This window comes from Heptranchias perlo, chromosome 5 (assembly GCF_035084215.1).
Source record: "Heptranchias perlo isolate sHepPer1 chromosome 5, sHepPer1.hap1, whole genome shotgun sequence".
Classification (NCBI taxonomy): Eukaryota; Metazoa; Chordata; class Chondrichthyes; order Hexanchiformes; family Hexanchidae; genus Heptranchias; species Heptranchias perlo.
Genome location: NC_090329.1, coordinates 25050681 through 25064553, shown reverse-complemented (window position 1 = coordinate 25064553; position 13873 = coordinate 25050681). Strand labels below are relative to the sequence as shown.

Below are 13873 nucleotides of genomic sequence, written 5' to 3'. Positions count from 1 at the left end.
TACAACCCGCCCGATTTACAACCCGCCTGTTATACACCCCGCCCGATTTACACCCCGCCCGATTTACACCCCGCCCGATTTACACCCCGCCCGATTTACACCCCGCCCGTTATACACCCCGCCCAATAGACATCCCACCCGATTTACACCCCGCCCGATTTACACCCCGCCCGATTTACACCCCGCCCAATATACATCCCACCCGATTTACACCCCGCCCATTATACACCCCGCCCGATTTACACCCCGCCCAATATACACCCCGCCCGATTTACACCCCGCCCGATTTACACCCCGCCCGATTTACACCCCGCCCAATATACATCCCACCCGATTTACACCCCGCCCGATTTACACCCCGCCCGATTTACACCCCGCCCAATATACACCCCGCCCAATATACACCCCGCCCGATTTACACCCCGCCCGATTTACACCCCGCCCGATTTACACCCCGCCCGATATACATCCCACCCGATATACATCCCACCCGATATACACCCCGCCCAATAGACATTCCACCCGATTTACACCCCTCCTGATTTACACCCCGCCCGATTTACACCCCGCCCGATTTACACCCCGCCCAATATACACCCCGCCCGATTTACACCCCGCCCGATTTACACCCCACCCAATATACACCCCGCCCGATTTACACCCCGCCCAATATACACCCCGCCCGATTTACACCCCGCCCAATATACACCCCGCCCGATTTACACCCCGCCCGATTTACACCCCGCCCGATTTACACCCCGCCCGATTTACACCCCGCCCGATTTACACCCCGCCCGATTTACACCCCGCCCGATTTACACCCCGCCCGATTTACACCCCGCCCGATTTACACCCCGCCCGATTTACACCCCGCCCGATTTACACCCCGCCCGATTTACACCCCGCCCGATTTACACCCCGCCCGATTTACACCCCGCCCGATTTACACCCCGCCCGATTTACACCCCGCCCGATTTACACCCCGCCCGATTTACACCCCGCCCGATTTACACCCCGCCCGATTTACACCCCGCCCGATTTACACCCCGCCCGATTTACACCCCGCCCGATATACACCCCGCCCGATATACACCCCGCCCGATTTACACCCCGCCCGATTTACACCCCGCCCGATATACACCCCGCCCGATATACACCCCGCCCGATATACACCCCGCCCGATATACACCCCGCCCGATTTACAACCCGCCAGTTATACACCCCGCCCGTTATACACCCCGCCCGTTATACACCCCGCCCGTTATACACCCCGCCCGTTATACACCCCGCCCGATTTACACCCCGCCCGATTTACACCCCGCCCGATTTACACCCCGCCCGTTATACACCCCGCCCGATTCACACCCCGCTAGTTATACCCACCACCCGTTATACCCCAGGTAAACATGAGGGATAAAGGAATAGACGGATATGGTGATAAAAATTCGGGATGATAGGGTGAGATGAAGTCGGGAGGGAGGAGGCTCGTGTGGATCATGAACCCCTGCACTTAAATTGGGCGGGGTTTATAACGGGCAGGCTGTAAATCGGGTGCTGTGTGAGTCGGGCGGATGTGTGACTTGGGCAAGGTGTGGGTCAGGCAGAGATGTGAGTCGGGCGGGTTTGTGTCGGGCGGGTGTGATTCAGGCGGAGGTGTGGGTTAGGCGGGTTTGTGTCGGGCGGGTGTGATTCAGGCGGAGGTGTGGGTTAGGCGGGTGTGAGTCGGGCGGAGGTGTGGGTCGGGCGGGTGTGAGTCGGGCAGAGGTGTGGGTCGGGCTTGTCTGAGTCGGACCTCCGATTCACTATCGCTTGCTTCATGCCACTGCCTGGGGCTATTCCGCTCCCCCACTCCCAACTCCCCACCCCCCAACCCCCACTCCCCACCCCGTGTGTTTTGTGATTATTGTTATCCAATGGGGACAGGCTGATTCTATCACGGAATTACTCCTGGAAACATGATGCTGTGTCTCTGTCCGGTTTGTATTCATTGGTCAAGCCCCGACTCCTGCTTCAGTTACTGATAATTGACAACTTTTCCAGCCCAGTGGTGTCTGTCCGTACGATCGAGGAAGATTCCGTTGTGATCAGAACCATCTTCTTGTTATCTTATCCCAAAATGGAGGCATTTGAATTTTACTAGAGAGAAGTAAAACCACTTCACCTTATAAAATGCGATCAAATACTGTTGAAAAATCCAGTGGTTAACAGGAGTCTGGCCAGAAATATCTCTTTGAAAAATCGAAGCAGATGCAAACAATTAACAATGGAATCTACTTCGATGTTTCCACTTGCGGGGGAGTCCAAAACTAGGGGCCATAAATATAAGATATTCACTAATAAGGGGAAGCTAGATAAACACATGAGGGAGAAAAGAATAGAAGGATATGCTGATAGGGTGAGATGAAGTAGGGAGGGAGGGGGCTTGTGTGGAGCATAAACACCAACAAAGACCATTTGGGCCGATTGGGCTGTTTCTGTGCTGTAAAGTTCTATGTATCTTGTTTACGTTTTTAAAAAATGTACATTAATGGCGCTATATAAATGCAAGTTGTTGTTGAAATGAACTGAAGCAGGGCCAATTTTAACTTCGGGTGGGCGGGGCACGGACGACGGGTGGGTGAGGGCCGGAGTGCACCTGTAGCTGGCATGAGGCCCCGACTTCGTTTACCTGCTGCCAGTGAGCTGGGGGCACCAAGCAAGCAATCGGCTCCCACAGAGAGTCGGATTCTGAGGATAAATGGTCTTGCATTTCGATTCCACTTTACAGCAAATGAAATACTTTTGAATTGCAGTCACTGCTATAATGTAGGAAACGTGGTAGATAATTTGCGCACAGCAAGGTCCCACAAACAGCAATGTGATACTGACCAGATAATTTTTTTTTACTAATGGTTGAGGGATAAATATTGGCCCAGGACACCGGGGAGAACTCCCTTTCTCTTTTTTGAATGGTGCCATGGGATCTTCTACATCCACCTGAGAAGGCAGACGGGGCCTCGGTGTAAAGTCTTGCCCAAAAGTCAGCACCTCTGACAGTGTAGCACTCTCTCAGTACTGACCCTCCGACAGTGCAGTACTCCCTCAGTACTGCCCCTCCGACATGGCAAAGCTCCCTAAGTACTGCCCCTCCGACAGTGCAGCGCTCACTCAGTACTGCCACTCCGACAGTGCAGTGCTCCCTCCGCCGGCCCCTCTGATAGTGCAGCACTCCCTCAGTACTGCTCCTCTGACAGTGCCGCACTTCATCAGTACTGCCCCTCCGACAGTGCAGCCTTCCCTCAGTACTGCCCCTCCAACAGTGCAGCGCTCCCTCAGTACTGCACTGGGAGTGTCAGCCTGGATTATGGGCTCAAGTCTCTGGAGTGGTAGTTGAAACCACCTTCTGACTCAGAGGCGAGAGTGATACCCACTGAGCCACTGCTGAAACTTTGTAGTAGGTGATCCCAGTGGGGGTCTTGGACGGGCTGCTGGGGGACAGAGTTTTTTTTGTAGGCCCAGGTGAAACACGCCAGCCCCCCCTCATACAATGAACTGTTGCCCGGGTTGTTTGCTGAGCAGCAGTCTAGTTGGGCTGAGTGTGCAAGGTGCACTGTCTCCCATCTGTGCTATCGGGGTCCTACATATGTGGAGGCACATACCTCCGGCAGCCAATATCAGGACCCCACCCAAGATGGCGGTGCTTCGGTAAGTAACACAGTGCCGTTTTTGAGCTGCTACCACCCTGTTTACACTGGCGGAGAATGTTAAATTCGGCCCTATAATGCGAGAGGCCCCATCTACACAAAAGGTCATTAACCTGGGTTGGTTGCCCCCCCCTGTCAACCAGTTTTCTTCCTCCTCTCCTGAAATTGGGAGTATGGTTCTACAAGCTTTGGAAACCCTCTAGTCTCTCTCCACACGTGAGCCTGGGCAGTGGGTATCATCAGACTTGGGGAAGGGAGTGTACCGTCATTTGAACCTGTTCTCAGAATTTGGGCGGGTCTATTGGGAGGGGGACCAGGAGCAGGAAACCTGCTGCCACCCCACCTGATACCAGTTAACTCCTACAGACCTGGTCCCTCTGGTTGAGTCGGGTACCTTTCTGTACCTTTTTATATTATTCATTCTTTGATGTGGGCATCGCTGGCAAGGCCAGCATATATTGCCCATCCTTAGTCGCCCTGTGGAGGTGGTGGTGAGCCGCCTTCTTGAATCGCTGATGGCGGTTTTTGGTACAGTTGAGTGACTTGCTCGGTCACTTCAGAGGACAGTTAAGAGTCAACCACATTACTAGTGTCACATATCGGCCCAGACCGAGTAAGGATGACAGGTTTCCTTACCTAAAGGAGGGATTTTAGCAAAGGGTGAACGGGCAGTGGAAGTACTTTGAGTAGAATTAAGGAACAGCAAAGGATGCACAACTGGTTGTCTACAATAGCAGTGATGTAGTGAGGGGATCTATAAATACAGAGATCAGAGAAGTATGTAGCATGAACAATGTGGTTATAATGGGAGATTTTAATTTTCACATTTACTGGGAGAAGCAGAGCAGCTCACTGTGAAAGTAATTAATTTCTCGAGTGTATTCGGGACAGTTTCATGGGACAATATGTTTTAGAGCTGACCAGGGAACAGATAATACTGGATTTAGTGATAAGTAATGAAACAGAATTAGTTAACAATCTGACGGTAAGGGAACATCTTGTGAACAGTGACTATGATATGATCTTGTTAAATGAGTACTTGGTATCCATCTTCACAGTAGAACAAGAGGGTAAAATACCAGCGTTACAAGGGAAACTAAAAATAAGTCAAGGGAAGGAACTTATTGGATTTGATATAAGTTACAATCTGGTAATAGAGAAAATAAGATAGACAAATCTCCAGACCTGATAGTTTCCATCCCAGGTTATTAAAAGAAATAGGTGGGGACATTGCAGATATGTTGGTCATAATTTTCTAATGTAAGGAATCTTACAACACCAGGTTATAGTCCAACAAATTTATTTTAAAATCACAAGCTTTCGGAGATTATCCTCTTCGTCAGGTGAATCAGTGAAAAGGTTCTCAAATCGCATATCTTATACTAGGCTGGGACAGCATCACACCAATCAAAAGGTGTCGTTGTTATTCAAACAGGCCAGTCACGGAGAACAGCACGTCCCAGTACACTGGATATACATTGTGTCAATTACACAGACAGACAGAAAGAAACCCAAATGGCAGAGAGAGAGAGAATATTAAAAACATAACTTTTTTTCCCCCTTTTTGCTGGTGGGGTTACGTGTAGCGTGACATGAACCCAAGATCCCGGTTGAGGCCGTCCTCATGGGTGCGGAACTTGGCTATCAATTTCTGCTCGACGATTTTGCGTGGTCGTGTGTCTCGAAGGCCGCCTTGGAGAACGCTTACCCGAAGATCGGTGGCTGAATGTCCTTGACTGCTGGATACGTCGAGGGCATCCTGAAACCCATCGTACAGGGAACCCCCAGCTTCTGTCACGACACTACAGACTTCCTACAAAAACTCAGCACCCTCGGACCAGTTGAACCAGGAACACTTCTCACCACGATGGACGTCTCGGCACTCTACACCAGTATCCCCCACGATGACGGCATCGCTGCAACAGCCTCAGTACTCAACACCAACAACAGCCAATCTCCAGACGCCATCCTACAACTCATCCGCTTCATCCTGGATCACAATGTCTTCACCTTCGATAACCAGTTCTTTACCCAAACACACGGAACAGCCATGGGGACCAAATTCGCACCCCAATACGCCAACATTTTCATGCACAAGTTCGAGCACGACTTCTTCACTGCACAGGACCTCCAACCAATGCTATACACCAGATACATTGACGACATTTTCTTCCTATGGACCCACGGCGAAGAATCACTGAAGAGACTACACGATAACATCAACAAGTTCCATCCCACCATCAAACTCACCATGGACTACTCCTCAGAATCGGTTTCTTTCTTGGACACACAAATCTCCATCAAAGACGGGCACCTCAGCACCTCACTCTACCGCAAGCCCACGGACAACCTCACGATGCTCCACTTTTCCAGCTTCCACCCTAACCACGTCAAAGAGGCCATCCCCTATGGACAGGCCCTACGAATACACAGGATCTGCTCAGACGAGGAGGAACGCGATGGACACCTACAGACGCTGAAAGACGCCCTCGTAAGAACGGGATATGACGCTTGACTTGTCGATCGACAGTTCCGACGGGCCACAGCGAAGAATCGCATAGACCTCCTCAGAAGACAAACACGGGACGCAACCAGCAGAGTACCCTTCGTCGTCCAGTACTTCCCCGGAGCGGAGAAACTACACCATGTTCTCCGCAGCCTTCAACATGTCATCGATGACGACGAACACCTCGCTAAGGCCATCCCCACGCCTCCACTACTCGCCTTTAAACAGCCACCCAACCTCAAACAGACCATCGTTCGCAGCAAGTTACCCAGTTTTCAGGAGAACAGCGTCCACGACACCACACAACCCTGCCACGGCAACCTCTGCAAGACATGCCAGATCATCGACACGGATACCACCATCACACGAGAGGACACCACCCACCAGGTACATGGTTCATACTCCTGTGACTCGGCCAATGTTGTCTACCTCATACGTTGCAGGAAAGGATGCATGGTACATTGGCGAGACCATGCAGACACTGCGACAACGGATGAACGGACACCGCGCAACAATCGCCAGACAGGAGGGTTCCCTCCCAGTCGGGGAACACTTTAGCAGTCAAGGACATTCGGCCACCGATCTTCGGGTAAGCGTTCTCCAAGGCGGCCTTCGAGACACACGACAACGCAAAATCGTCGAGCAGAAGTTGATAGCCACGTTCCGCACCCATGAGGACGGCCTCAACCGGGATCTTGGGTTCATGTCACGCTACACGTAACTCCACCAGCAAAAAGGGGAAAAAAAAGTTATGTTTTTAATATTCTCTCTCTCTCTCTCTGCCATTTGGGTTTCTTTCTGTCTGTCTGTGTAATTGACACAATGTATATCCAGTGTACTGGGACGTGCTGTTCTCCGTGACTGGCCTGTTTGAATAACAACGACACCTTTTGATTGGTGTGATGCTGTCCCAGCCTAGTATAAGATATGCGATTTGAGAACCTTTTCACTGATTCACCTGACGAAGAGGATAATCTCCGAAAGCTTGTGATTTTAAAATAAATTTGTTGGACTATAACCTGGTGTTGTAAGATTGTTTACATTTGTCCACCCCAGTCCATCACCGGCATCTCCACATCATAATTTTCTAAAGCTGTCTAGATTTGGGAATTATGCCTTTGGATTGGAAAATTGCAAATGTCACTTCATTATTTAAGACAGGAGGGAGGGAGAAACCAGGAAACTACAGATATATCACTTTAATGCCAGTTGATGGGAACTTACTGGAATCTATCATCAGGGACAGAGTGACTGAGCATTTGAACAGTATGAGTTGATCAAAGAGAGTGTGGATTTGTGAAGGGCAGGTCAAGTCTGACTAATATAGTTGAATATTTTGAGGAGGTCACTCACATGTTGAATAGGGGAATGTCTATGGACGTTGTCTGTATTGACTTCCAGAAGGCATTTGATAAGGTTCCGCACAAGAGATTTTTAGCAAAAATAAAAACACACAGAATTGAGGGTAACCTTGTGACATGGGTTGGTAATTGGTTGGGAGGTAGAAGACAGAGAGTAGGGATAAAGGGTTTGTTCTCTAATTGGCAGGATGTGACAAGTGGTGTTCCCCAGGGATCTACACTGGGACCTCAGCTTTTCACCATGTATATCAACGACTTGGAAGAAGGAATAGTGAGTTGTACATCCAGATTTGCGGATGACACTAAGTTATGAGGCAAAGTAAGTTGTGTAGATAGGGCAGGAAGTTATATGGGGACAGCAGCGGTTCAAGAAGGCGGCTCACCACCACCTTCTCAAGGGCAATTAGGGATGGGCAATAAATGCCGGCCTCGCCAGCAACGCCCACATCCCATGAACGAATAAAAAAAAAGTGAGTGGGCAAAACAGTGGCAGTTGGGGTTCAGTGTGAGGTCATCCACTTTGGATCCAAAGACAAATATTTTCTCAGTGGTGAGGAACTAGGAACTGTGGAGGAGCAAAGAGATTTGTGTGTCCATGAACACAAATCACTAAAAACTAGAGCACAGGTACAAAAAGTAATCAAAAAGGCTAATGAAACAAAAAAAGGAGGATTATGACAAATGTAAGGTTCATAATACAGTAGAGAACCAGGTGAAGACAGAAAATACAGAGGAGATCTAAAAAAGGAAATGTTTCTATGTTTGGTAAGAAGAATGAGGAGAGGCAATATAAACTAAATGGTACAATTTAAAAGGGAGTGCAGGAACAGACTGACCTGGGGGTGTATGACACAAATCTTTGAAGATGGCAGGACAAGTTGAGAAGGCTGTTAAAAAGGGATATTGGCTTTATAAATAGAGGCATAGAGTACAAAAGCAAGGAAGTTATGCTAAACCTTAATAAAACACTGGTTAGGCCTCAGCTGGAGTATTGGAGAATTCTGGGCACCACACTTTAGGAAGGACGTCAAGGCCTTAGCGAGGGTGCAGAAGAGATTTACTAGAATGGTACCAGGGATGAGGGACTTCAGTTATGTGGCGAGACTGGAGAAGCCGGGGTTGTTCTCCTTAGAAACATAGAAACATAGGAAATGGGAGCAGGAGCAGGTCATTCGGCCCTTCGAGCCTGCTTCGCCATTCAATATGATCATGACTGATCCTCTATCTCAATACCATATTCCCGCTCTCTCCCCATACCCCTTGATGCCTTTTGTGTCTAGAAATCTATCTAGCTCCTTCTTAAATATATTCAGTAACTTGGCCTCCACAGCCTTCTGTGTTAGAGAATTCCACAGGTTCACCACCCTCTGAGTGAAGAAATTTCTCCTCATCTCAGTCCTAAATGTCCTGCCCCATATCCTGAGACTGTGACCCTTGAGAACAGAGAAGGTTAAGGGGAGATTTGATAGAGGTGTTCAAAATCATGAACGGTTTTGATAGAGTAAACAAGAAGAAACTATTTCCAGTGACAGAAGGGTTGGTAACCAGAGGACACAGATTTAAGGCGATTGCCAATAGAGCCAGAGGCGACATGAGGAAACATTTTTTTAAGCAGCGAGTTGTAATGATGCACTGCCTGAAAGGGTGGTGGAAGCAGATTCAATAGTAACTTTCAAAAGAGAATTGGATAAATACATGACGGGAAAAAATTTACAGGGCTACAGGGAAAGAGCAGGGGAATGGGACTCATTGGATAGCTCTTTCAAAGAGCCGGCACAGGCACGATGGGCTGAATAGCCTCCTGTGCTGTACCTACTATGATATAAGAACATAAGAAATAGGAGCAGGAGTAGGCCAAATGGCCCCTTGAGCCTGCTTTGGCATTCAATAAGATCATGGCTGATCTTTGACCTCAACTCCATTTTCCCGCCCGATCCCCATATCCCTTGATTCCCCTGGAGTCTAAAAATCTATCAGTCCTGAATATGTTCAAGACTCAGCATCCACAGCCCTCCGGGGTACTATGCCTTTAACTCAAGGGGGCTGGAATACAAAGGAGAGGAAGTTATTCTTCAGTTACGGTTGAGAAAGGCATGGATGTTAGGGAACTTGGGGAAATAAATAGTGATGTCTTGAGGAGTGTACATATTACAGAGAGGGAGGTGCTGGAAGTCTTAACGCGCATCAAGGTAGATAAATCTCCGGGACCTGATGAAATGTATCCCAGGAGGTTAGGGAGGAAATTGCGGGTCCCCCAGCAGAGATATTTGAATCATCCACCGCTACAGGTGAGGTGCCTGAAGATTGGAGGGTAGCAAATGCTGTGCCTTTGTTTAAGAAGGGCGGCAGGGAAAAGCCTGGGAACTACAGACCGGTGAGCCTGACATCTGTAGTGGGTAAGTTGTTAGAGGGTATTCTGAGGGACAGGATCTACAGGCATTTGGAGAGGCAGGGACTGATTAGGAACAATCAGCATGGTTTTGTGAGAGGAAAATCATGTCTCACAAATTTGATTGAGTTTTTTGAAGGGGTAACCAAGAAGATAGATGAGGGCTGTGCAGTAGACGTGGTCTACATGGACTTCAGCAAAGCCTTTGACAAGGTACCGCATGGTAGGTTGTTACATAAGGTTAAATCTCATGGGATCCAAGGTGAGGTAGCCAATTGGATACAAAATTGGCTTGATGACAGAAGACAGAGGGTGGTTGTAGAGGGTTGTTTTTCAAACTGGAGGCCTGTGTCCAGCGGTGTGCCTCAGGGATCGGTGCTGGGTCCGCTGTTATTTGTTATTTATATTAATGATTTGGATGAGAATTTAGGAGGCATGGTCAGTAAGTTTGCAGATGACACCAAGATTGGTGGCATTGTGGACAGTGAAGAAGGTTATCTAGGATTGCAACGGGATCTTGATAAATTGGGCCAGTGGGCTGATGAATGGCAGATGGAGTTTAATTTAGATAAATGTGAGGTGATGCATTTTGGTAGATCGAATCGGGCCAGGACCTACTCCGTTAATGGTAGGGCATTGGGGAGAGTTATAGAACAAAGAGATCTAGGAGTACAGGTTCATAGCTCCTTGAAAGTGGAGTCACAGGTGGATAGGGTGGTGAAGAAGGCATTCGGCATGCTTGGTTTCATTGGTCAGAACATTGAATACAGGAGTTGGGATGTCTTGTTGAAGTTGTACAAGACATTAGCAAGGCCACACTTGGAATACTGTGTACAGTTCTGGTCACCCTACTATAGAAAGGATATTATTAAACTAGAAAGAGTGCAGAAAAGATTTACTAGGATGCTACCGGGACTTGATGGTTTGACTTATAGGGAGAGGTTAGATAGACTGGGACTTTTTTCCCTGGAGAGTAGGAGGTTAAGGGGTGATCTTATAGAAGTCTATAAAATAATGAGGGGCATAGATAAGGTCGATAGTCAAAATCTTTTCCCAAAGGTAGGGGAGTCTATAACAAGGGGGCATAGATTTAAGGTGAGAGGGGAGAGATACAAAAGGGTCCAGAGGGGAAATTTTTTCACTCAAAGGGTGGTGAGTGTCTGGAACGAGCTGCCAGAGGCAGTAGTAGAGGCAGGTACAATTTTGTCTTTTAAAAAGCATTTGGATAGTTACATGGGTAAGATGGGTATAGAGGGATATGGGCCAAGTGCAGGCAATTGGGACTAGCTTAGTGGTATAAACTGGGCGACATGGACATGTTGGGCCGAAGGGCCTGTTTCCATGTTGTAACTTCTATGATTCTATGAATAGAGCCTTGGTCAGACCCCATCTGAAGCACTGCGTTAAGTTTTGGGCACCGCACCTCAGGAAGGATATATTGGCTTTGGAGTGGGTGCAGCGCAGGTTCACCAGAATGATACCGGGGCTAAAAGGGTTAAATTATGAGGTCTGGCTGCACACTCTATTTACCTGCCTTTTCTCCATATCCTTTGGTACCCTTACCTAACAAAAATCTATCGATCTCAGTCTTGAAAATTTCAATTGATCCACAGCCTTTAGGGGGAGAGGGTTCATGATTTACATGACCCTTTGTGTGAAAAGTGTTTCCTAATTCACTCCTAAATGGCCGAGCTCTCATTTTAAGATTGTTCTGGATTCCCCCACCAGTGGAAATTGTTTCTCTTCATCTAGCCTGTCGAATCCCATTATAATGTTAAAGATCTGAATCAGATCACCCCTCAACCTTCTGAGCTTGAGGGAATACAAGCCAAGTTTATGCAACCTGGCCTCATAATTTAACCCTTTCAGCCCTGGTATGATTCTGGTGAATCTGCACTGCACCCCCTCCAAGGTCAATATATCCTTCCGGAGGTACGGTGTCCACAATATCTCCAGCTGGGCTCTGACCAAGGCTCTGAAGCATAATTTCCTCACTTTTGAATTCCAGCCCCCTTGGGATATCTCGAAGATAACCTGCGCTTTAAGTGACATGAGTTTTTTTTGAGCTGGTAGATTGAATTTGATGAATGCGACAGGGATTCTAGCGATTTGATTCCTTTTAAAAGGGAGTGGGATGTCAGTATGTGCCATCCTGTTAAGTTATGTTGGCATTATCACTTTTTAAAGCATTTGGTGGTTTTTCTGGCACTAATGTGTCTCAGAAAACAGTTCTTGTGGAAACCATCTAACCTGAGTCACTGATTTATGAACACACAAAATTGACGGTCAGGAAAAGACCAGCTGGTCCATCAAGCCTGCCCCACACCATGATGGCCAGAGCATCATGACTGAATTCTTCTCCCCCACCCCCCATCATCCATGTAATTTCCTGGGAGAGGCAAAAAAACGGGAAAAACCCAGGGCCAAGAAGGGAGAAAAAAACTCTGGAAAATTCCTCTCCGACTCCCTCAGGCGATCGAAACCAGTCCAGGAGATCACACGGACCAAGTGTTATCTATAAAGTCACTTACCTTCTATATGATGCGATCTCTGCCCAGTCAGAAACCGGTCCAGCTCCCTCTTGAAAGCAGAGAGTCAGCACCCACCTCACCAGCCGGCAACGCATTCCAGAGGCTCACTGCTCTCTGGGAAAAGAGGAACCGCCCCACACCCAGTCTAGTCTTACTCTTCCATAGTTTAAACTCCTGTCCCCTGGTCCTCCCCAATCTGTTAAACTGGAATAATCTCTCTAGTGACCCTATCCAGCCCTTTAATTATGTCATAGACCTCTATCAGGTCACCTTTAAGTCTACACTGCTCTAAAGTAAACAGACCAAGAGCCTATCTTAAGTAGATGAGGTTCTTTAAGCTAAAGGCTGCACTTACGGTATAACATAATAGAAATAAAGTGGTGCTGGATTTTGAATGAAACAAGTGAGGATGTGGCTTTGTGATTTATTTCTCCTGTATTGCAGAGACCATGGGACGCTCAGCATATTCCAGCGCTATTCTCTGCTTACTGTGGACTGTTGGTCGCTTGTTCCTATCACCTCAGCAGGCAAAGCAGTGAGCTGGCAGTGTTGGTGTAAGTCATCTTAATCAGAATTCGGACAGTCATTTCTGATTGAGCGATCAAAGGAGGTTCAAACATCCAAAGGAATCTTCAATCCTGGATCGGATTGGCTCACCAATTTAAATTGCTAATGGCCGCATCAGTGGAAATAGAAGGGAGGGTGATCTGTAATTCAAGAGAGTTCATTGTTGGTCTGTTGTGAACACCTTTAGACAACAGATCTTGTGGAAACCTGTGACTTGATTGAATCTTTATGGGTAAAAATGGATGTACCTGCTATATTGGTGCAGTGCATAAATGGATTTGAATATTTTCTCGTATGGTACTGTGTTACCAATTCTATTTATGAGTGTAATATTGTTCATTTCTTCTGAAAATTCGATCAAACAAAATGAAGGGGTTGAATCAGGACTGGAGATCGGTGTTTTCTGATGATTTATCAGATTGAAGACTCCCTTTTAATTCTGTGCCTGATGGAGATGGTTTGACACAACACATTATGCCAATACTGGAAGTGGTAGAAGGAAACGGAAATGATTGAGTGTGTCTCGCCAGTAACTGAGATTTTGGGGGTAATTTTAACTTAACCTGCACGTCGGGAATATGACGAGATCGGGAGCAACGCTGGTTTTACACCCCGCCCGAGTTCACTCTCCATTGAAGGGGAGTAATATTGGACGGGGGGTAAAACCGGCATTCCACCCGAACCCATGGGCTTCCCACCCAGGGAGTTAGGTTAAAATTACCCCCTTTGTCCTTCAAGATATTATTGACTTTTCTTGGAGTTATGTTTATTCGGTCTGGGGTCTGGGGGCCGGGGCCGGGGCCGGGTCTTGGGTCTTGGTTCTTGGGTCTTGGGTC

General features: G+C 47.9%; 1 protein-coding gene across 1 annotated transcript in view; it reads left to right on the top strand.

Moving 5' to 3' along the window:
- The window catches only part of LOC137321658 (pecanex-like protein 1), a 245233-nt gene that overhangs the window by 129165 nt on the left and 102195 nt on the right, over positions 1-13873 (top strand). The window contains exon 16 of the mRNA XM_067984156.1: positions 12915-13024. Coding sequence (XP_067840257.1) covers positions 12915-13024 — 110 coding nt within the window. The remainder of the gene's footprint in view (positions 1-12914; positions 13025-13873) is intronic.